This window comes from Primulina huaijiensis, chromosome 18, assembly GCF_012295235.1.
Source record: "Primulina huaijiensis isolate GDHJ02 chromosome 18, ASM1229523v2, whole genome shotgun sequence".
Classification (NCBI taxonomy): domain Eukaryota; kingdom Viridiplantae; phylum Streptophyta; class Magnoliopsida; order Lamiales; family Gesneriaceae; genus Primulina; species Primulina huaijiensis.
In genome coordinates, this window is record NC_133323.1 from 10,536,121 (window position 1) to 10,559,673 (window position 23,553).

The 23,553-nt window shown below is 38.5% G+C and overlaps 1 protein-coding gene across 4 annotated transcripts; it reads right to left on the reverse strand.

Annotated features, from left to right (window-relative positions):
- Positions 1-19,855: 19,855 nt before the first annotated feature.
- LOC140964058 (uncharacterized) lies at positions 19,856-23,071 on the reverse strand. 4 transcript variants are annotated; one of them, XM_073423551.1, is made up of 7 exons: positions 22,719-23,071; positions 22,021-22,633; positions 21,071-21,163; positions 20,872-20,980; positions 20,509-20,772; positions 20,282-20,404; positions 19,858-20,098 (listed from the first exon to the last, which is right to left on the reverse strand). In XM_073423551.1, exons 4-7 carry the CDS (start codon positions 20,872-20,874, stop codon positions 20,006-20,008), a joined length of 483 nt encoding a protein of 160 aa, XP_073279652.1. In that variant the 5' UTR covers positions 20,875-20,980; positions 21,071-21,163; positions 22,021-22,633; positions 22,719-23,071; the 3' UTR covers positions 19,858-20,005. The 4 variants fall into 4 exon arrangements, with proteins under 4 accessions (XP_073279654.1, XP_073279652.1, XP_073279651.1 ...); XM_073423550.1 differs by lacking the exon at positions 22,719-23,071 and having other exon boundaries at positions 22,021-22,234; positions 22,313-22,712; XM_073423553.1 differs by lacking the exon at positions 22,719-23,071 and having other exon boundaries at positions 19,856-20,191; positions 22,021-22,712.
- Between the last annotated feature and the right edge of the window lie 482 nt (positions 23,072-23,553).

The following is a 23,553-nucleotide window of genomic DNA, read 5'->3' on the forward strand; positions in this document are numbered from 1 at the left end:
AAAAGATATACCAGAGAAATTAAACAACAGAGGATTTCCCGAAGACAACTTCAGAAACATAAATTCATAAAAATCACCCATGAACGCCTTAAACGCCATCTCTCGGCTAAGCAGGCTGAAGGGCTACAACATGAATTTATGCCTCTTAATTAACTTCGAACCTTGTGTTTACTATTTCTTGGTTCGTCTTTAAACCTTATGTCCAACCATTAACCCTTATATTACATCAAATTCTAAAATTTAAATGAAATCTTTTATCATTTCAATTTAATTCCAAGTTACAAATAAATAAAGATCATGTTTTAGTAATGGGATGATTTAACACAAATGTTTTAGCCTGTCATTCAGGCTAATATAGGAAATATAAATATTAAAAACTGTAAAGAAAAACAGAAAGTAAAAACAGTAGACTTACAGAATTGTAATCAGAAGAAGGAACTTTTATACAAAATGTTGAAACTTTTATTAAGAAGGGTTCTTTACAAGAGAGGAATAGAGGGGAGCAAACTCGACCGTGTTCTTCTAAGAACACAGAACTAACCTATAAATAGATGGAAGTGCCGGACATGAAACCCCGGATTCCAACTAAAATTAAAAACAGTAAAATGCTTTATTAAAGCAAATAGTAACAATATAAAAAGTCAAAAAGACTATAGTAAGATTCCACTAGTCTTGTGATATGCCACCCACTTTTTGATGTGCTATTCAATCATCTTTTGGACATAATTTATCCGGAGAATAAAAGATGAATATCATAATCATCTTTAATATTATCCTTTAATGAATTTTTGAGATTTTCAAAAATGTCATTAATTTGAGAAAATTGAGGAATATCTTCCTCTGGATCCTGTGCATCCTGCATTTGCATTAGATGAATGAATTGGTTCTCACTGGAATCTGAAGCCATTGATTTGTCTGATTTAGAATCAGAGCATCCGATATTCTTATAAAGATCTTTCTTCATTTCTTCAATATAAACTTCGATCATTTTTTCTTTAGAATAAATCTCAAAATATTTCTGAGTCAGAATCTTAAATGGACTCATAGAATCTTTTTCTTTTTCTTGTTTATGATTGAATTCTTTTTGATATAGAGAAATCTTCTCCTCCATCTTTTGAAGAGTTTCATAGCCATAAAGCTTTCCAGTGTCTGGATCATCTCTGAATAATTTTTCCCAGAATTTTGTGGAACTGACTCTCCAAATACAAGGAATGCCGTCATCAGTGTAACCGAATTCTGGTTGCCATCTCCAGATCCATGGGATTCCAAATTCCATGAAAAATAGACATATAGTCTTGCCATCAAACCAATGTTCTGAAAAAGATTTGGTAATACTTGGGGAAACATTTAACCAAGTATTCATTGGTTTTATGAAAACCTCTGGCAAAATTTTTGCTGATGGACCAAATATTTTCCACCAAAATAAAAACCAATTTGGAATAGGATAATGGAAAACATTTTCACATATTTTTAAAAATCATGTATGTTTTCTTTTTTCATTTTCATAAAATAGAGTTTTATTAAACCTCTCAACATAATCCCAAAAATTGAATTTAAAACTCATTTTGTGGGGTTCAGAATAAAATTTTTTTTCAACCAATGGAGATATACCCCATTCTTCAATAGATATAATCTTTTTGATAATAAACTTTTATAATTTATAACTTCCTTTCTGCTGAGTATTACTGAAAAAATGAGTTATTTCAACACTTTTTGTTGATAATAAAAGATTTTCATAAAATCCTCTTTGTTTATAAGCACCATATACATATGATGTATTGGTTAAATATCTCTCCATGATAGTCCACGGAGTTTTTTCCCATTGAATATCTTTTTCTTCTATAAGAAGAATTAATTCGCGATGCTTTGTCTCTATATAAAGAGTTGAATCACTTTCATCATCTTTAATGATGTTAGCATATGATGCTGAAGATTGAGAATCTGTATGACTTCTCTGTTTTTGTTTCAAAAATTCTTAAAACTCATTGTATAACTCATTATTCTGCTCAGTATTACTGGCTGATGAACTAGATAAGTTCTGGGCTATTAACCTCTGCTTGCCATGCTGTGCTATTATATTAGGGGGTTTTCCCCTACCACCTCGCCCTCTATAAGAGGACTCTCCTCTTCCTCAAGAATACATATCTGTAAAGAAAGACATTAAGATAAATATTCACGAGTTAAAAAATCAGGTAGATGATTATCTTCACCTTTTTTATAAATAATTTCAAAATCAAAACGAGCTAAATGAGCCTGCCATCTTGCAAACATTTGCTTAGAAACATCATGTTTAAAATCTTTATTAAACATAAATTTTGCTGATTTGCAATCTGTTTTTATAATAAACTTTTGATTATATAAATCATCTTGAAATTTTAAAATACATCTAACAATAGCTAAGATTTCTTTTGCTACTGTAGAATAATTGTTTTGAGCATTATTCCATTTTCCAGAATAAAAACGAATTAGATATTCCTGTTTTGTTTTGGGATCTTTTTGTTTCAAAATTCCACCAAAACCTATATCAGAAGCATCTGTTTCAACAATTTTATCCCATTGGGGATTTGCTATCATAAGACAAGGAAGATTTTTAACCTTTTCTTTTATAATCTTAACAGCTTTAGTATGCTTATCTGTCCAGGGTAAAGGATTTTTCTTAAGTCTATCATATAAGATAGCAGAATCTTTAGTAAGATTATGAATATAAGGAGAAATATAATTTAATTAATTCGCGATGCTTTGTCTCTATATAAAGAGCTGAATCACTTTCATCATCTTTAATGATGTTAGCATATGATGCTGAAGATTGAGAATCTGTATGACTTCTCTGTTTTTGTTTCAAAAATTTTTGAAACTCATTGTATAACTCATTATTCTGCTCAGTATTACTGGCTGATGAACTAGATAAGTTCTGGGCTACTAACCTCTGCTTGAATTTTTTTGTCGATAATATTATATTTATTAAATTATAAAATTTAATCTTTCTAAATTATAAATTATAGATATTTATGATAAGAACTCTAGATATAATATTAGTGTTTAAAAAGTTTATTTTCTAATAAAATTTTTGTTTACATATTGTTTGCACAATATTTGGTATTACGGGCGTGCCAGGTGCGAAAATGCACCGATTTGTGTAAAAATGATAAAAATCTAACTTCTAAAAACAACCGAAAGTGAATTCTAAATTTGACTGTCGGTTCTAATCTCCTAAAACAACTATAACGCCAAAATAAAGAAAACAATTAAAAATTGAGGAATAAACGCCTGACATTGTTTATATTTTCAATAAAGCGTAGGAATTTACAAGACATAAACATATAAATATAAAGTTGTTGAAATCTAAAAACGAGAGAATGCTAGAAATCTTAACACCTATCGCTTGAAGATTGAATTTTTGCAGAGAGTATTTTTGCAAGTTTTTGATGTAGAAGTTGTGTTGTTTGTGTGTCTCTGTTTTGGCCGCTCTCCTCTATTTCTGTACTGTAAAGTGCGGTTCTTCTCCACTCTCCCATAACCCATGTTCTTTCCCACTCATGCCACGATTTCTACCTATCCTCCCATGTTCTTCTTCCTCTTACGTCCTCAGTGATCAGTTGAGTCGATTAAGAATTAGTCTGTTGTGGGCTCATTTAATTGGGCTTGAGAATTAAATTGGGCTTGACAATTAATTTGAGCTTTCCATTAATTATTTTTAGCCCAAACAATTGCACGGGCCAAAATTCTTGTATACAAACCAGTTTTATTTATTTTATTTGGAACGACCCGTTAGAATTTGTCGTGGAGTGGGCTAGTAAGATTGGGCCCAGCCCAATTCCTCAATGATTTTTTCACTACCCAGTAGAACTCCCTCCCACAGATTCAAATCGCGATCCTTGGCCCTCTTTCTTCATCTCCTTCGGCGCTCACTCTCCGCTCTCTGCTGTTGTCGGAACATCGTTGTTTCTTCGAATCCCTTCGTCGCCTTTTGTCGTTGTTTCTCCTATGCCGTGGTCGTCAAAGGCTTACCGATGGCTCAAGATTCATCTCCGGTGTGCCCTTCTGAACCAAGCGCTGCGGGCGCGCTCTCTGTCTCAGCCGTCGCCTCCATCTCGCCGCCCATCGCGTTTGCTGGCTCCGCTGCCAGCCCTAATCCGTTCCTTGCTGTCTCTGGATCGTCGATGAGCTCTCGAATGGGCGCTGGCCAACCTCCCTCGGAACAGGTGAACTCCCCACTCGGCTCGGTTCGTCCCTTGGCAGCCCCTATGTCAATTTTAGACACTCCTCTTGAAGCCTATGCTCATCCCGCGCAACCCATGTCCACGCCGACTTCCCCATTTGCTGCGCATGCTTCAGTGGATTTCTCGGGGCAACCGATTTCACTTTCTACGGCCATGGGTATTTTTCTCTTCCCTTTTCTTGAATCGTTACTCTGTGTTTCTCGGCTCCCTGAAATTTGTCGATTCGCCTTGATTGAATTGAAGTTTCCTTTTTCGCTTTGTATAACTTTGTATCCGAGAAACCAAAGGATGGGCGATTGGTTTTTCTGTGTAGTTGGGCTAACTCCTTTGACACCGGGTTTTTGTGGAGAATCACAGATTTAGTATTATTCGGCCATTCATTAGCCTTTGCTTAGTAGGTGTGGTAAAGTGGCCATTGTTTGGCCCTGTAGTATGCATCAGTAGCAATTGGTTTTCTGAATATTTCTTGCGTGCATGCAGTGGTTTTTGACCCCAATCAATCTATCGACCCCGGCTTTGTTCCTGCGGTCACCCCTACTGATGCTGAAAAAGATAGGTATGTGGTGCATTTGTCCTCAGGAAGTGCGGGTAATTGCTTCGTTTATGTCTTATTGGTTTACAGGTTATCGGCTATAGTAATGTCCCAGCCTCCGATTGCTTTCAATGCGCCGACCCCATCTTCGGTAGAAGTCGTCCCATCTGTTCCTTCTACTCTTTCGGCTTCGATTATCACTTCGGTGATGGCTACTCCTTTGATTCACTCTTCGATGTATGTCCTTGGCTTGTGGTTCATTTATTTGGTAAAGATGTTTGAGATATCAACTCATTTCTTTTAGGTATATCAGCTGTTAATCCATTTGCATCCGAATCTGGGGCCTCTCACAAATTTGATGCTAAAGCTGGGTATGAATTGCATCTTCCATTATCATTGGTCTTCTTTATGCATTGCAATGTTTCTTACTTATATGTTGTTCAACTGTAAGAGCCCAGCCTTTGCTTCTCTGGCCCTTGCTACTATCGGCCCGGTGCGGCACCCTTCCTATCCTGAAAATCAATTCCCTCCATCAGTACATCGGTTGTTCTTTCCCCTACCTTCACTACATGCTAGGGATTTATTGCTCTCCAGATCTTTATTGCCGCACAGTGAGTCTTCCCAATTTAAATCTTGGCCACGGGTTCCTGAAGATTGGGTTGAATGGATAGACCGCATGGAACCTCATTTCGGACGACAATGGCGCCAGCAGGGTTTGTGGCAGCTGGTCATGACTTCCAAGATGAAAATAAACAAGCAGTCGGTCTTATTCGATTGTCTTCTCAGGTTTTGGTCTCCTTCCTGCAATGTTTTTATCTTCTCATTTGGCCCACTGTCCATAACTCTGTATGACGTGTCTCTGTTCCTGGGGTTGCCTGTGGTTGGGCCTGACTCTCCCTATTTCATTGATGATCCCGCTGCCCCGTCTTTAGCTCATACTCATTACTGCTATCCCTCTTATCGGGCAGTGGTTAAGGAATGGTCTTCGCATACAGGCATCCCTTCTGTGGTTGAACACATCATGTTTCTGTAGGTGTTAATATGTCATTATATATTCTGCCCTTTGTCTGGTAAGCCATCTTCTGAATACCTGCCCTTGGCATGCTCCCTCAGCACCGGTCGAGTGTATAATTTGGCGGTAATGCTTCTAGGGTCCGTATATCGCAGTTTGAATCAGTGCGTTCGGCACGATCCTATTTCCAAGCTAGGGGGAGTGTCGTGGTTTTTACAGATATGGGCCTTCTCTTACTTTCATGGCATGATGGACTTCCTTGCTGGCCCTCCTACTATGTTGCGCACTACTTCACTGATGGGAAGTCGTCTTATTCTTTCAGCCTCTGATCTGATGGATTATCTGCAGCAGCTGAAACTTGAAACATTCAACCTACCTGCGCGACCTAGCGTTTCTTGCCTCATCCGGCCTTTCTGGGTTGGTGTTTTTCCCGACTTTCACGGTCTCTCTTCTGATGAGATTGATGCTCTACTCCTGACCCGATACACCCATCCCAGATTGTTGGTAGTAGATTGTTCTTCCACACGCCCGCCATATAATGATAAATCAAGTTGGTCATTTGAATTTTATAATCCTTCTTTATATGCATATCAATTCTGGCTCTCACCGGCGATCCCTCACGCCACGCTATCTTTCCCGGTGGACTTGACGCATATTGCTTCAGAAATCGCGTCTAGGAAGCTCTCTAAGGCAACCGTACAGCTCCTATCCACTTTACCCCAGAGGTTTCTCAGCTCGATGGTGCAAATTGACTGAAAGTTGGCCGATTCATTCGCTGTTTGGTGGAAGTCTCAGTACTTAGACCTGATTCCATCGGTGATTCGACACCCTGGTATGGTCTGGTATCTTTATGTTTCCACTTATGTTTACACGATGCCTTTGTTATTAATATTTGTTATTTCAGCGTCGTTTTGGTATTTCTTATAGGTACTCGCAAGCGAGGCTCAATTCCCGACGAAGACGTTCCTGTTGCTGTCAAGCTCACAAAAGCGAACACACAAGAGGGGTTGAAATCCAAACCAGGTTCGGACACCGTGCCACCAAGACCCCACTCTTCAAAAACTAAGGTTGTTTCTAAAGTTGCCCCAACAAGAAAGGCTGCACATATACTTCAGACAGTGGGTCGGCGATATCATACTCGCCATTCATCTAAGCTGATTTCTGGCCCTAGCAACACTTTTGATGATCCCATCATCCTTGGTGAAGATGATCCACCCCCGACTCTGCGCAGCCAAGTCCCGAGAATTCTAGCTCCGAAGTTTCAGACAGTGAAGAGGCTTTCGACACTGATTTCAGCCCAGCAACATCTGGACAGGGAATCCCTCAAGCTGGAGTTTCTGGTGTAAAACTCGATGAGGTTCCTGATGATTATGAAAAGCGAACCAATGACTTTTTAGCCGAGGATGACGCATTTGTCTTGCGGGAGTTCCCATCTACTTCCTGGTTCATCCCAACTCCTACTAGTTCATCGCCTGTTGCAGCCACTCCCTCTATGGTAATTTCTTTCCACTATTTCTCTGTCATGTACGTTTTCATTATTGCTCATGCCCGACCTTGACTTTATTTACTTGACAGGCTCTCGTAGGGCGAGACTCGGACTCATTGGCGAGTCGGAGAGCCAAGTTGATCTGAGCTTCTCAGACAGTGTCTCCTCCGTGACATCTACTCTCGAGAGATGTACCCCATCCATCGAAGCTCTTGCTCATGCCAAGATGGCGGTTCAAAATTTCCTTGGCCTTGGCTTGCACCAGCTCGGGGAGTCTCAAAGATTGGCGATGATCTCATCCATATCTATTCTTAAGACTTCTCCAGAGTTTGCTACCTCTGAGTCTAGCATACTTGATGGTCCTTCGACCATATTTTCGCAGTCTGATGCAGCTTTTGCTACGAGCGCAGATATGATGTCTCATCGTACATCCTTTCAAAGCAAGCGTGAGAAAAAGGAGGAGCTAGACAGGCATGACAAGGTGCTTCGTGAGCAGATTGTTGCGGCAGCGGCCAGCTACGACGCGGAGGAGGCTGAGGTTAAGAAACTGGAAGAGGAGATCCAGAGGCGCCGAGCTATGATGGTCGCCTTGCTGGATGATGCAGAGACTTTGAAGGTCACGCTGTTAGGCAACATGAGTGATTCACAAGCTATCGGTCAGCAACTCCTTAGTCTTAAGGATGATTATCAACTCTGGACCAGACAGCTTCAGGAGGCCGAGAACACTCAGTCGGAGTGTCTAGCCAAGTGGGAGCAGCTTCGCGCTTTATTCCCTTGATTTTGTTTTGTTTAATTGATTGGCATAGATTAGTTTGAGACAGTCGCTTGTATTTTGTTTGATGGGCACATTTGTAGTTTACTGTCGTTTCCCCTATTTTCGATTTGATTCTCTGCCTTACTGCAACCTCTTTCACTGGTTCTTCTTGTATACTTCGAAATGTTTCTTTCCAGCAGGTAATCCTAGGTTGGAGATTGGCCATGAGTTGGCCTCGGTTCTTCGGTACACTCGATATTCATCACTTGATGTTTGGAGTTTCTGAACCGGAGGTACCTTTTAACTCTTATGTGCTTTTATGTGCTTCTATATGCTCTTACATGTTGCATCCACTCAAGACAAATCCCTCGTCCCTAGCATCATGCATTGCACTTCAGTCGGATCCCTCTCCCGCATACACGTATATGCATTTGCACTTCAGTCGGGCCCCTTTCACGCATACACGTATATGCATTTGCACTTCAGCCAGGCCCCTTTCCCGCATACACATTTACTTGTTCTTGCGTGCGGTGATTTCGCTTTATATTTTGTTGACTGGTAGTTTGGTGTTGTGGTTGTTGAGAGATGGATGTGGAACGAAGGTGGATTTGTACGGGGTGTGGTGTATTGGATGTTGGGAACAATTTTCTATTCGTTCTTAATCCATTTAACCCAACTCATTTCAATAGCTTCAATCACAACCATATGTTGGCTTAAAACTCCCCACTTGAGATCATTTCCTCTCTTCATTCTCTATCAAAACGTAATGGATTTAATATGACAAAAGTGGCCTACTGGCCAACTTTAATTAATCTTTCTCGTTTTTTACATCATAACCATCAAACATTTACATTAGTGGCCTGACGGTCTACTTAAAACAAAATTTTACAATCTGGAGCTAAAAATCGTACAAAAATGGCTGGATAGCCTATTTCTATACCAAATTTCACTTCTGGTTCCTCTCGGGGTTCGCATAACACCCTCGTTTTCTTCTGCTCTTCTTTTGTTACTCGTTGTTCCGCTCGGTGAGCTCAACTCCCTGCTCGGGATATTTCTTTCTTGCCATATTCCAAGTGGCCGGAAGGCCTACTTCATGGTTGTCACTTGGAGGCATAAGAACATGTGGATTGGATAAATATCCCTTTACCACATCAAAAGCTTTCTGATGCGAATCTTCCCATTTGATCTCCCTACTGTCTTTGAGCTTCAGCAACTGTGAAAACTCTTTGGTCTTCCCTGCAAGGTTAGAGATAAAACGCCTCAAGTAATTTACTTGCCCAAGGAAGCGTTGCAACTCTTTCTTGTTTCTAGGCAAATTTGCTTCCATAATAGCTTTGGCTTTGTTTTTATCCACTTCAACTCCCCTCTGATGTACCACAAATCCCAAAAAGTTTCCTGCTTTCACACCAAAGGCACATTTCAATGCATTTAACTTTAACTCATGTTGCCTCATTGTTTGGAAGCTCCTCCTCAAGTGTTCAACGTGATCGGCAGCTTGTTTGGATTTCACAACAATATCGTCTATATATACTTCAATATGATGTCCTATCATATCATGAAAGATTGAGTTCATAGCCCTTTGGTACGTGGCCCCTGTGTTTTTCAGCCCGAATGGCATGACAAGCCATTCAAACGTACCAACAGCTCCTGGACATCTGAATGCAGTTTTGTGAGTGTCACTTTCTGCTATTTTAATCTGGTTGTAGCCCGATAACCCATCCATGAAAGACAACAGCTCATGCTTAGCCACTGAATCAATCAACATATCAGGTATCAGCATTACGTATACATCTTTGGGAGTTGCACAGTTCAAGTCTCGAAAGTCAATGCATATTCTGATCTTGCCGTTCTTTTTCATGACTGGTACAATGTTCGAAAGCCATTCGGTATATCTTATTGGCTTTATAAACTTGGCCCTCAACAGTTTCTCGACTTCCTCGTTTACTTTCAACTAGACTTCTTTCGACATGCGACGAGATGGCTGTTGAAATGGTTTGAATCCATCTTTGAGTGGAAGTCGGTGTTCGACCAATTTCCGGTCCAACCCTGGCATGTCATCATAACTCCATGCAAAACAATCTCTGTATTCTTTCAGCACACTGATCAGATCTTGCTTCAACTGCTCTTCCAGTAGCTTACTCACATATACTACTTTTGGATTCTCCAACTCCCCCAAGTTAATCTCTTCTAATGGATCTTTCACTTCGTGTTGGCCATCTTCCATTTGAGATGGCGCCATTAACAATTCATCAACTTGGAGCTCATCCTCTTCGTATTCTTCTTCTTGAACCACCTCAGTTCCATAGGTGTCCCATGCTTCCTCTTTCCCTAATTTGTCCCGGACTTGCTGCACATGCGCCTTCCATATGGAGGTTGCAGCTACCTCCTTTTCTTTTTGGTTCAAGTCAATCATCAATCTCCTCAATCAGCGGCTGAATTATCGGCCTAGGCGGCACGATAACAGTAGGCTTGAGGATTCTTTCTAACACCGAGCTTGGAGTTGGTGTTTGCATGTACAATGGATTTTCTTTCTTGCTATTGCTACGAATTTTGATAGGCCCGAAATCCCCATTATAATATCTGGCCTCCACTGCACTTGCACTTATTTGGAACGGCTGTCCATCCGCTTTTACAACCTCCACATCATCCCCTTTCCAAAATAACAACAGTTGGTACATTGAGGATGGGATGCACTGGTTTGCATGGATCCAATCTCTGCCTAACAACGCTTGGAAGTTGACGGAGGAGTTTACCACGAAAAATGCACATAAAGACGACATGCTCCCTACAGTAACATCAGCGGGGAATACTCCAATGGTCTTGGTGGTTTCCCCGGTAAACGCAGCAACAGCAACCTTAGTAGGAATCAAATCTTCTTCGGTTTTGCCCAAATTTCTTAACACTCTTACTGGAAGAACATTCACAGCTGAGCCATTGTGAATCAAAACCCTAGACACTGGTTTCCCATTGACATGGGCCTTGATGTACAACGGCCTTATGTGCTTGGTCATGGCCAGTGTAGGCTTTTCAAGTATCACCTGCTTAGGCTTATTTGGGTGATCTTCCTTTATATCACTCTTGAACTCCCTTCAGGGAGTTTATTTGCATACTCTTCCTTTGGCACTGACTCTTGGGACGTCAACTCCCAATTCTCTTCTTCTATCATTTTAAACCTCTCTGGTAGTATCACCACTCCTGTGGCACAATCTACAGTGATGTGAAACTCTCCAACGCAAAAATTAATTGTTTTTCTTTTTTGATCATCCTCTTCGCTTAACAAATCATCATCATCCTCTACAAACTTATCCTCAGTCGCCGATCTTCCAAACTTCGATTTACTCCCCACTGGATTCATGGAGACTGGAACATCAATTGTGGGTTCATTTCTCAACTTAGCGGACTCCTCTCTTCTTGCAATAGCTCTTTCCCTCAACAGCCGTCTCTTTTGAGTCCTAGTCGGTGGTCTAAGGAACTTTTTGTGTTGGGCCACCCTTCAAGACTCACTGAACTCCCCTCTAGCTGGAAGGACGTACCTGGGCCTTGGTATTCTGCTTTCAATCATTTTTTCTCTTGAGATTTCGTATGCACGCCGCTCTCTGCCTTGATCAGCTGATATTTTCCTGGTTTCTACCCTTCGCGACTCAACTTCATATGCATTCCTCATGTCCGAATACCTTTGGCACTGATTGCGAGATGACTCCCCTCTAAACCATTGATTCTCCACCACTGGTCTTTCAAGGAAATGTTGGTTCCTCGGCCTAGAGGCCGCGGATTCGCCAACATTTCTGGTTACATGCTGCTGAACTGTTCTTAGTCGATCGGTATTATACCTTCCAGTGTCTTCATACAATTGACCCTTAGGGATCCAGCATTTTTTGATTATTCGGTCTTTCACTGCAAAGGATCGGCTTCTTTTCCCATTGAGAAGATCTCTCAAATCTGTCACATTCACATTGATCAAAGCTACTGGGGGAAAAGGATCATCATCCACCGCCATAGACTCCTGTTTGTTAGGGAATTTCACGACCCCCTTGTTAATCCTGTCTTGCAAAATGTTCTTGAACGCCCAACAAGACTTAGTAGCATGATTGTAGGAGTTGTGGTACTTACAATACTCTCATCCCTTCAGCTCTTCGGCGGGTGGCATCCTGTGATCAGGTGGGAATGTGATGAATTTTTCTTTTACCAAGAAATCAAAAACTTCCTCGGTCTTTGACACATCAAATGTATACTGCATGTCTTTGGGGAGTTGGGAGCTGTTATTCTTTTCAGGTTCTGCTGGCTTCTTTTTTAGCAGGGGAACTGTGCACGAACCAGCTGATCGAATTTCTGCTAATGCCACTTCTTCCACCTCCTGATAATAAGACCCCGTGACAGTTTTCTTCTTGTACGACTCTTCCCGCAATAGTTCTTCGTATTCAGCCACTTTGGCAGCTAGCTCAAAGAAATCCCTGAACTCCATTCCCTGTAATTTCTTCCTTAATTCAAAATCCAGTCCTTTTTGTGCAATCTTCACGAACTCGATCTCAGGTCGGAACACCTTGCATCTATTCTTCATCTTTTTGAACCTGTCGATAAAAGACTCCACAGATTCTCCTTTCTTTTGGGTTATTCTGGACAAATCGGCAATACACACTTCTGGCTCTGTTCTATAGAATTGGATGTGAAATTGTCTTTCCATCTCTTGTCAACTCATCACTGAATTTCTGGGGAGTGAAGCATACCATGCAAATGCAGTTCCTGTGAGGGAATTTGGGAATAGCCGCAACTTTAGATTGTTGAAGTTCTCCAAGTTGGCTAATTCCCCGCACTAGATGGTGAATCTGGCTATATGTTCCATGCTCGATTGGCCGTCCTCTCCACAGAATAGGCTGAAATCATGAACTCTATAACCCCTTGGATATGAATTATTCACGTCTATATAGTCTGGTTATGGTTTGTAAAACTCCGGACGGCCGATCTGTCTCAAAGCCAACCCATATAGCTCTTGAACCATCTCTCTCACTATTTCAGGATCAATCCCGTGGATGTTCCGAGCTGGGAGTTGGTGTTGGTAGTAATTTGCCCCCCGAGCTTGAAACCCTACATTTAAACCAATATTTCCTCCTGGGAAGCCCCCATCTATTCCTTGATAATCCATGTGGGACATATCTTCATATGCTCCCGGTTGATACAGAGGATTTGTCACGCTGTAAACCTGAGTAACATGATGCTACGAACTCCCCACTCCATGAGCACGTGGATATGGCAGAGCCCTCCCTCCTAAGGTTTCTTCTCTCCTGTGAGGTGGTGTATACCTTCTTTCTGGCTGATTTGGGAGAGTAAACTCCGGGCGGCGAGGATCGCCGGCCCTTGAGTTTCCTACTCCCTGCTCAGTTTCATGCAATTGGTTGCTTCCCTGACCAGTTTCTTTGACAGTGGTATTCTGCTCTCCTCAAAGAGACTGACTCGGCTTACTCAGTAGAGTCTTCAAACAGTCAGACATTGCCTTAGATAATGCCTGTGAAATTTCCTCAATCTTTATAGTAGTCAATTCCTCCATCACTCTGTTTGAAACTTGATCATACGTAGTCAGTGCCTTCAGATCAGCTTCTTCGGCCTGTGGTTCAACAACAGGTTCCTCAGGCTGTTGAACCTGAGTTCCCTTCTGATTAACCAAAGATTCCCCGCTCTCCTGACTGACGTTTTCTTTTCTTCTTGGCGGCATAGTGTGGTCCCACTGGGCTTGCCAAAAATATGTTTGCACAATATTTGGTATTACGGGCGTGCCAGGTGCGAAAATGCACCGATTTGTGTAAAAATGATAAAAATCTAACTTCTAAAAACAACCGAAAGTGAATTCTAAATTTGACTGTCGGTTCTAATCTCCTAAAACAACTATAACGCCAAAATGAAGAAAACTATTGGAATTTGAGGAATAAACGCCTGACATTGTTTATATTTTCAATAAACCGTAGGAATTTACAAGACATAAACATATAAATATAAAGTTGTTGAAATCTAAAAACGAGAGAATGCTAGAAATCTTAAAACCTATCGCTTGAAGATTGAATTTTTGCAGAGAGTATTTTTGCAAGTTTTTGATGTAGAAGTTGTGTTGTTTGTGTGTCTCTGTTTTGGCCGATCTCCTCTATTTCTGTACTGTAAAGTGCGGTTCTTCTCCACTCTCCCATAACCCATGTTCTTTCCCACTCATGCCACGATTTCTACCTATCCTCCCATGTTCTTCTTCCTCTTACGTCCTCAGTGATCAGTTGAGTCGATTAAGAATTAGGCCGTTGTGGGCTCATTTAATTGGGCTTGAGAATTAAATTGGGCTTGACAATTAATTTGGGCTTTCCATTAATCATTTTTAGCCCAAACACATATCTTGTAAAAATTTTATTTATGGAATAAATTAGAGGACAAACAAATGATAAATATAATCAATAATAGCTGTTGTGGTGGCTCTTCGAGAGAGAAGAGACGCCGCAGGAGCAATGACGGGAATTAAAGAGTTACATCGAAGCGATCAAGTACTCGAGCCAAGGCTTATTGTTGTGTTGTCGTAAACTGTTTGAGACACTCAAAAACAGCACCCGTGTAAAGTGTTGGTTGAAGACTTTTTTGTGGCTCCAGGTTTCGACGTTACAACTATTGCATCCGTGGTTTTGTTTTTGTTTATTTGGAATTCAATTTACTTCCTTGACTTGTTAAACAAGATCGTTTTTCGTAGTTTCACTAGTATTGATTGTATAAACTACTTACAAATTTCTAGTAAATATTTTGCCTTGAGACTTGTGCATGATTTATTCCTTCTTATTTTATCCATTAAATTTCATGTGTGTGTTTAAATAATATATTTCGCTCCATGTTGTGAATAGGTGTTACAACACCTATACACAACACCAAAATCTGAAATACGCAATCTTATTATTTTTGTACTTTTATGTTAAACAATTCTTTCAATCGGTATCAGAGTCTACTCTTGATATATTAAGTGTGATTCTAGTTATTTTTGTTTAAACGGGTAAAATTACAATGGACGTGTTATCTGTCAACACAGATTTTCGCCTACCAGTTTAGGATTGATCCAATTATGCTCTTTACAAAGTCAAGATGAGGGAGGGTCTACATCAAGTTCATCGAAGAAAGAGCATGGCAACGTGTTTTAGATGGTTGAAGTCCACCAAAAATGGTAGATGTAGATGGTGACAATCACATCAAACCAGAGAGTTCATGGACAACTGATGAAGTCCAGACTTCGAATTTCAACTCAAAAGCACTCAACGCAATTTTCACTTTGGTCGACATCAACGTGTTTAGCTTGATCACCAATTGCATCTGTGCCAAACATGAATGGGAAATTCTTCAAAAGCATTGTGAAAGATCTGATATTGTGCGCAGAACCAAGATAATGATGGCAACCTCTAAATTTAAAAGCTTGAGGATGTTAGAAAATGAGACATTAAATATGATCGTAGGCTTCGTGATATTGCAAATGAAGCCTTCAGTCTTGGTGATCCAATGTCAAATGAAAGACTGGTCAGCAAGATCTTAATATCCATTCTAGAACAGTTCAACATCAAGATCTGTGCAATTGATGAGTCTAAAGACACATCCACGCTTAGTTTGGAGGATTTGATTAGTTCTCTCAGAACTTTAGAGATGAATCTGGACTTGCAGAAAAGAGACAAAGAGATGACTATTACACAGTAAGTTTCCGATGACTCTGTCAATTTCTTAATTCAATTATCTCAGGAGCCAATGAGTCTGATTTATGTGAAGATTTCATCTCTTGATTACAAAGAAATTTGGCGATTATCTAAAAAGGGTGAGAGACAAGAAGAAATATGTTCAACCACTTAAACTGCCAACTTTAGTTGCTCCTGAGAAAAATAAAAGGCTTGCACTTACTGAAAGGCAATTTAGACCAAAGAATGAATTGATGATTCAACCAGATGTCAAAAGATTTTAATCAGTTCAGTACATAGAATGTTCTGGATTCGGTCACTATGCAAATGAATGTGCCAACAGACTTTGAAGGAACAAAGGTATGACAGTATCCTCAAGGGATGAAGAATCTAAAGAAAAGCAAGAATCTAGTAAAAGATAAAATCACACCTCTTTGTCTATTGTTTTAACAGAAAAATGCTGGTTGCAAGTCAATCAGCTAGATGTTTCCTCTGGTGTTGCAACACTAAAAACTTCTCTTCAAAATCAGTGTGTCTTAATGCAAAAACTCTCGGTGATTCGAGTAATCTGGAAACCCTGGATGTTGATGAAGATGAAGTCACCCTAGAAAGTGTGAAGAATATGTACGAGGAATTGTATGAAGACTGAATACAAAGAAACAAGTTGAACTCGATTCTCTCAAAGGATAATACAGATTTGAAAGACCATATGTGACAACTTGAAATTATGTTAAGTAAAAAGGAAATTCAATTGTGAAAAATCAAGGATGATCTTGAAAATTCTACAAAGACACTTGACAAATTTAACTCGAGTTCGGAAAAACTTGACTCGATGTTGATGATGGAAAAAGATAGCAAACATGGTCTTGGGTGAATTAACAGTATGTTTGAGTATGGAGAATCTTCCAACTCTGGGTCACAACCTACTGTTTTTGTGAAGGAAAGCAAAGTTACTTCAAACTCTCCGAGAGACATTCCTTTTGTCAAAGATTCACCGACTAAGAAGTAAGATTTTTCTCAAAGACCAAAGCAAATAAAGCGATGTTCCATTTACCACTACTGCTGTAAGCCATGTCACATCAAACCCTTTTGCTTTAAGTTAAGAGATGATTATATGAGCTGGGAAGCAAACCGGATGTTACGCAAGGTGTTGTCCAACACCAAGCGCAATACTGTCAACAGGAAACCTCCAGTAAATAAAGTTTTGGTACCTAAGGCTGAAATTAGATGCACTGTTATTTATACATATTTGAAAACCGACCTTGCAGGTATTTGGTATTTCGAAAATGGGTGTCCGGGCCGCGTGATAGGGTCTAAGGTCCACCTCACTGACTATGTTGAAGTAAGAAGTCAACATGTGACCTATGGAGGTGATGCAAAAGAGAGAATTGTTGATAAAGAGACTTTGAATGTGGATGGACTTCCTGAATTTCACAATGTAATCCATGTTGAGGGATTCAACTCAAACTTAATAAGCATTAGTCAGTTTGTGATAATGACTTGCCTGTTAAGTTAGATAAAAATAATTGTGAAGTTTTTGACAAAGCTAATGTTTGTATCATGTCAGGTACAAAATATGCTGATAATTGCTATCGACTTGGTGATGATCATGTTTGCAAACATACTAAAGTAAGTGAATTGAACTTGTGGCATAAAAAGTCGGGATATGCAAACTTCAAAAAATTGAAGAACGTTAGTAAGTATGATGATGTACGAGGTATATCCAATTTAAGCTCAGGAACTACATATGTATGTGGATCATGTCAGAAAGGTAAGCAAACCCATGTTCCGCACCAAGTGTTAGAACATTTTGGGACAACACGGTGCCTTGAACTTTTACACATGGATCTTACGCGTCCAATGGAAGTGGAAAACCTAGGTAGTAAGAAGTATTCCTTTGTCTGTGTTGTTGATTTTTCACTTTTTATTACAAAAAACTTAGACACATTTGATGCTTTTAAGAAATTACATGCAAGGATTACTAATCTGAATAATTTGAGAGTTGGTAAGATCATAACCGACTATGGAAAGGATTTCACATTTTGCATCTTTTTGTGATAAGAAGGAGATGATTCATCAATTTTCATCCACAAAGACTCCCCAACAGAACGGAATAGATGAGAAAATAATGAAACCTTGCAAGAGATGGCTCAAGTCATTATGAGTTCTAAAAATATTTCAAAACATTTTTGGGCTGAGACATTAAACACAGCATGTCATATCTCAAATCATGTGTATTTAAGAAGAAGTTCCACTGTGACCTCCTATGAAATTATCATGGGAAATAAGTCAAATCTTAAGTATTTTCATGTCTTTGGATGTTTACGTTATGTGATATGAATTTGATCGGGCATGACGTGCTAAATTTCGGAAGAGGTTCAAACAGCTATATTGTCTCGATCTTACAAGCTTGATGATGATTAAAGGTGAAGAATCAAGAAAATTTGAACGATTGAAAGAGTTCAATGAAGCGTTTTATGAAGACGTGTCGAGCAACAAAATATTCGAGTGTAAAATGATCCCGGAAGGCAGCCAGGACACTTCCTAGTGGCCAGAAACACGCGCCACAGCGCACAAGCAGAGGACATCGTGCCCTAGCGGAGTAAAATCCCCGCCCCATTGGAGAAAAATACCCGTCCAAGTGCACCTCTGTGCGAGAACAATGCTTTGACAAACAGAATTATCCGCTCCAGCGCGCTGCAGTGCAGAATGTTACCTAGAAACCCTAACTTACAATTTTTGTTGCATTTTTTTTTTATATAAACACCTTGTAAAAACATTTTAGAAGATAACTGAAGATTTATTGAATAACATTGAAGAGTTTTCTCTTTTTCAAAGCTTTGAATTTGTATAGAACTTTGTGTATTTATCAAAATCAAACTTATCAAAGAATAGAATAACAAATTATCTTTTGTTACCCTAAGTTTTTAAACAAAATAAATTATCCAGATTAAATATTTTAATAATTATTCTAACAAATTAATATAATTGATCTCTTTATTTCTAATAAATCTTGCATAAAGAAAAAACATAGGTAATTAAAATAATCATAAAAAATTAAAAAAATTTGACTTAAATCCAGAAAATATCATGTATGAAAAGACAAATATATGAACAAATAAAGAAGAAGGATACTACTATAAAATAAAATAAAACATCTTGAGCACTTCGGAACCCGTGCATTATAGGGCTCAAACTCAAGGTCTGGGCCAATATAGTTGGGAACAATTGACCATAATTAATGAGATCTTAAAACCCGAAATGTTGGAACTTTTACGCCAAGATTTGGAGCACCAATTTTGGCAAGGTTATTTAGGCTCGATCGTAATGTTTTCATAACTGAATCGATGATCAAATTGGTTTTTTTTTAAAATAGCAGTTCTATATTGTTCTGATCGATTCTTGACCAATTTTATAGGCAAAACGGTTTTAGGGCCATGTCCGGACCGGACTAGCGACCGGTTCCGGGTAAAACCAACATGTACGGTACGGTTCTGAAAACACTGCTTAATATAGAATCCACCAATACACAAAAAAATAAAAATATCACTACAACAAAAATGAATTTTCGCTGCACGCAAATTGGCTTTTCAAGGAGCACAATGCACGATGCACAGTTAAAAGCTGTTGAAAGTCAGAGATATTGATAGTGAACAATGCCTGCTGCGAATAACGGTATTGACAGCCGACACCATAAGTCGTGGATACAAGAATCAACAATGCGCATTGCACGTCGTGGATATAGGAATCGACATCACGCACCGTACATCGTGGATTCAAGAATCGATAGCGCGCATCGCACGTCGTGGATATAGGAATCGACAGCTCGCACGTCACGTTGTGGATAGAAGAATTGACTGCGCGACGCATGCTGTGAATAATGGTATCCACAGCTCACATTATACGTCGTGGATACAAGAATCGACAGCCTGCATATCACTTCGTGGAAAAGCACACCCACAGCGTATGTTTGCTCGCCGTTAAAATCAAATTTATACAAAAAATTCAATTTCATTCACTGTAGGGAGAAATCGGGTTTTTATAATAAATTTGGTGCAAATTTAAGTATAAACGACACAGAAAATTAATAAAACTCCTTTTTTTCATCATATATACCAAAACAGAAGATCTCAAGATCCAAAATAAGATACAAAATCGGTCACAAAATAGCTAGAACATACCAATGATTAAATTTTCAATCAATGAAAATATGTAGAATCTATATCCATCACACAATACTACAAATTTAGATAATCACGCGACCGTGCTTCCTATTGCGTCATCGAGAAACTGCATTTCATCATTTGGTCGAATTAGATCCACCTTTTCTACCAAAACATTATCAACCCAAACTTTCCAACAAGATCTACCAAGAACAACATGATGCACTTTTGTGTTTGGATCTGTAGATGCAATTCGATCTTGTGCAACAACTAATCCATCAACAGACCAATGAAGCAACTTACATTTACTATTAGCACAATATCTCCACAGCTCACATTCTTCAAATTTGACTGCAAATAAACAATACAAAATTGTTAATTTTACGATTCCTATTTTGTAAAATCTTGTAGTTTAGAAACATATAATTTTAAGATAGTTACCTGAGCTGTAGCAAGATGTTTTTTAACATTATCAAAATCACAACTTTTCTTTGCACCAATATTGATATCACTATTGTTACCAACTTCATTCCCAATACCGCTACCAATACCACCACTAGCAATCTAAGTTAACAAACAAATTGTGTCAAGCATGTCTTCATGATAATCCAAAAGCATTTAAGTGTACAATATATCAAACTGATTTTGTATGTTGTTTAATTACTAACCTGTTCTTGTTGATTTTGTTGTCTCATACTTTGTAAAAACATGGACTTCATTTCTTGCATTTCTTGTTGAAGGTTATGCACCATATCTTGAAGTTGTTTAAAAGTGTCATTTTGTTGTACATAAGCTCCAAATTTTGATGGTGCAACTCCAAAGCCCATCCCACGTACTCTACCCCGAGCTTCCTTGCCAAACACAAGGCTAATTGCATCATCAGCGATGTTAGTTGTGTTTTGAGACTCATGTGGACATTCTTGTATTTGTTTCTGTAAATAACAAAGATAATTTCTGAGAAAATAACAAATTTAGGTTCGTCGTTTCTTTCTTAGGATCTGATGCAAATAAAAAAGACATAATTCTATTACCATTTTCTCTCCAACAGCTTGAGTACTAGGTTCCCCATTTTTTTTTCTTATGCCCTTCAATCCAAACTTGCGATCTTGTAATTTTTGTATCTCCCTAAGTTGTCTTCTCCTTAAATATAGAAATATAGAAATTCAAAAGATGTATATATATACCATTACTTATTACTTAAATTAGAAAATATAAAAAAATAATATTTACCATAATATGAGTCAAACGAGCATAACTTTTCCGGTTCATTGTGTGAATGTGGTCTTGTTTTTCCCTCATTGCTCTAAGTCTTGCACTCTTTTCCTGATATATAACATAACCAATATATTAATTACAGGTATTATCAAGTGAATTGCAACAAAAAGAAGCAATGTAACCCCGAGCTAGAGTAACAATCATGATAAGTTGCTAACCTATAATGGTGGAATCATTACAAATGTAGATATTAAATATAGATATTGGGCTAGACATGGTGGAATCACACAATAGGGCAAAAGATTAAAGGCACGTAATGGACATGTGTGGTATGCGTAATGTAAAACTACTGTTGAACTTTCAGGAAAAATTGGTTTCTAATATTGAAATGCAACGACTGGTAAGTTCTTGGATAGAAAATTCCAGATTCGAAATATCACATAACAAACAAGCCTTCTAAAATCCAAGAACACCATGTACAACCAAAAGAAAGGAGAAATCATGCATATTGTAATGTAACAAACATTTCACAAAATGGAACCAAATAAGCACATGAACAACAAGCACACGACATCAAGTGCTTTCTTGTGGTCATAGTATCGATCTTCCCATAAGATGAAATTTTTGTTACATGTGTGACTCACCCGGCAGGGTTTTAATTGTGAAAAGAGAGCCTTCTTATAAATCTACCTCATTTTGTCCAATAACATATTGAAATAACTAGCATGCTTTGTCCATTTCGACATTACCCATTTCATTGTTTCCTTCTTTTAATTTACATCACCAATTTTTGTTTTCAACCAGATGGTTGAAAATTCGGTTTCCAGACCTATCCAAACAAGATTCAACTTTCAGCTTTTGTTTTTGCTGATTTCTACAGAAATTTTGAAATATTCTTGCATGGAAGAGGATTACCACAATCGAATATTGTTTCATACCTAAAAGAAAAGTGAATTAATACTTACTTGAAAGGTAGATGATAGTGTCCTCTTTACAAACAAGTCTCACTGAGTTTGGTCCATAAATTCGGGCTTCAAAAGACTGAGATTTCGTGAAGCCACTCGACTTTTATTAGCTTCTCGTACAAGTATTTGCAGTTTGGATTTTCTATAGTACCACAATTCAACTAACTTTTGAAAAATTGATTTTTTTTCCACAATCTTTAACTTTATAATTCATCTGTACATAGAAACACGAAAATATTTCTACACTTATAATAAAACTTGAAATGAAATATTAAGTGACTGAAGATATTACCTGAAGACAACTCCACATCATATCTTTCACATCTTCATTTATGTCATTCCATCCATCCAATATATATGGCACAAATTCCTTTATCATGCAACTTAGAAAAGAAGCGTATTTAACTGAATTATCTCCAATCGGCTGCCCTAACTCATTACGCTCCACCTCTTTGCACTTGTCTTGACCACTAATCATTTTCAACTTTGATGTTCCCCGACCTTTTTTCTTATCAGGTTTGTTGTCATCAATCGGTTCTTTATCATGCAAATCTTGGGATGAATTAGCCGAATTGTTAGAGTTCATTCCTGATAACCTACTAGCTACGTGTTCCTGTAAAATAACAAAAAGAGCTATTGAAATATACAAGTGTACTTTATTAAAATAAACAACGATGTAAAATATAATATAATATCACATGAATTTCATCTGCAGATGTTTTGCTACGTTTTTTTCCCATTTTACTCATCTTTTCAATGTTATGTAATGACCTGATCAAACATGTTATATGACATGATACATAGCTGAAAATAAACAAGCAAACAAATTTATTGCAACAATAAATAAAGAGTTGTATAACTTGAAAAGAACATATATCAATCAAAATAAATAACTATAAAATTTACAGATGAAAATTTCAGTCATGTCTCAGTCACATCAATTCCATCACACTCATTCCTTACATTTGGTTCTTTCTCAGTAATGTTAATTTCAAGTCGGGACTCATCAAGAGGTGTTGATCACGTATAGGCATCCTCTTCAACTACATTCATGTTACGCTTTTAGCAACACATACCAATTTGACTCATCATCGTCCCTAGAATAGAATACTTGCTTTGCTTGTGATGCCAAAATGAAAGGATCACTTTCAAAAGTTTTTAGTCCTTGGTGTAAGTTGACCAGTGTAAAATCATCTTCAATTTTGATACCAGTTCCAGGATTGGCCCAATCACACCTAAAAACAGGAACTTTGAAAGAACAGTAGTCTAGCAAAACAATATCTCGTATAACCCCATAGTATGATAGTCTTCCTACTGTATGTGAATAATCATTAGCATTAGATTGACAAATAGTATAGGCTTCAATTGAGACACCACTATCTTGTGTCGACCTTCCAACATCAATTGTATGGAACCGATGTCCATTTATAATATAACATGTATAATTTGTAACTTGTTTTCTTGGACCGTGAGCTAGCCATTGAATTCGGCCTGAAGAATTATCAAGAACCTATTTTGATAATCATTCAGCAA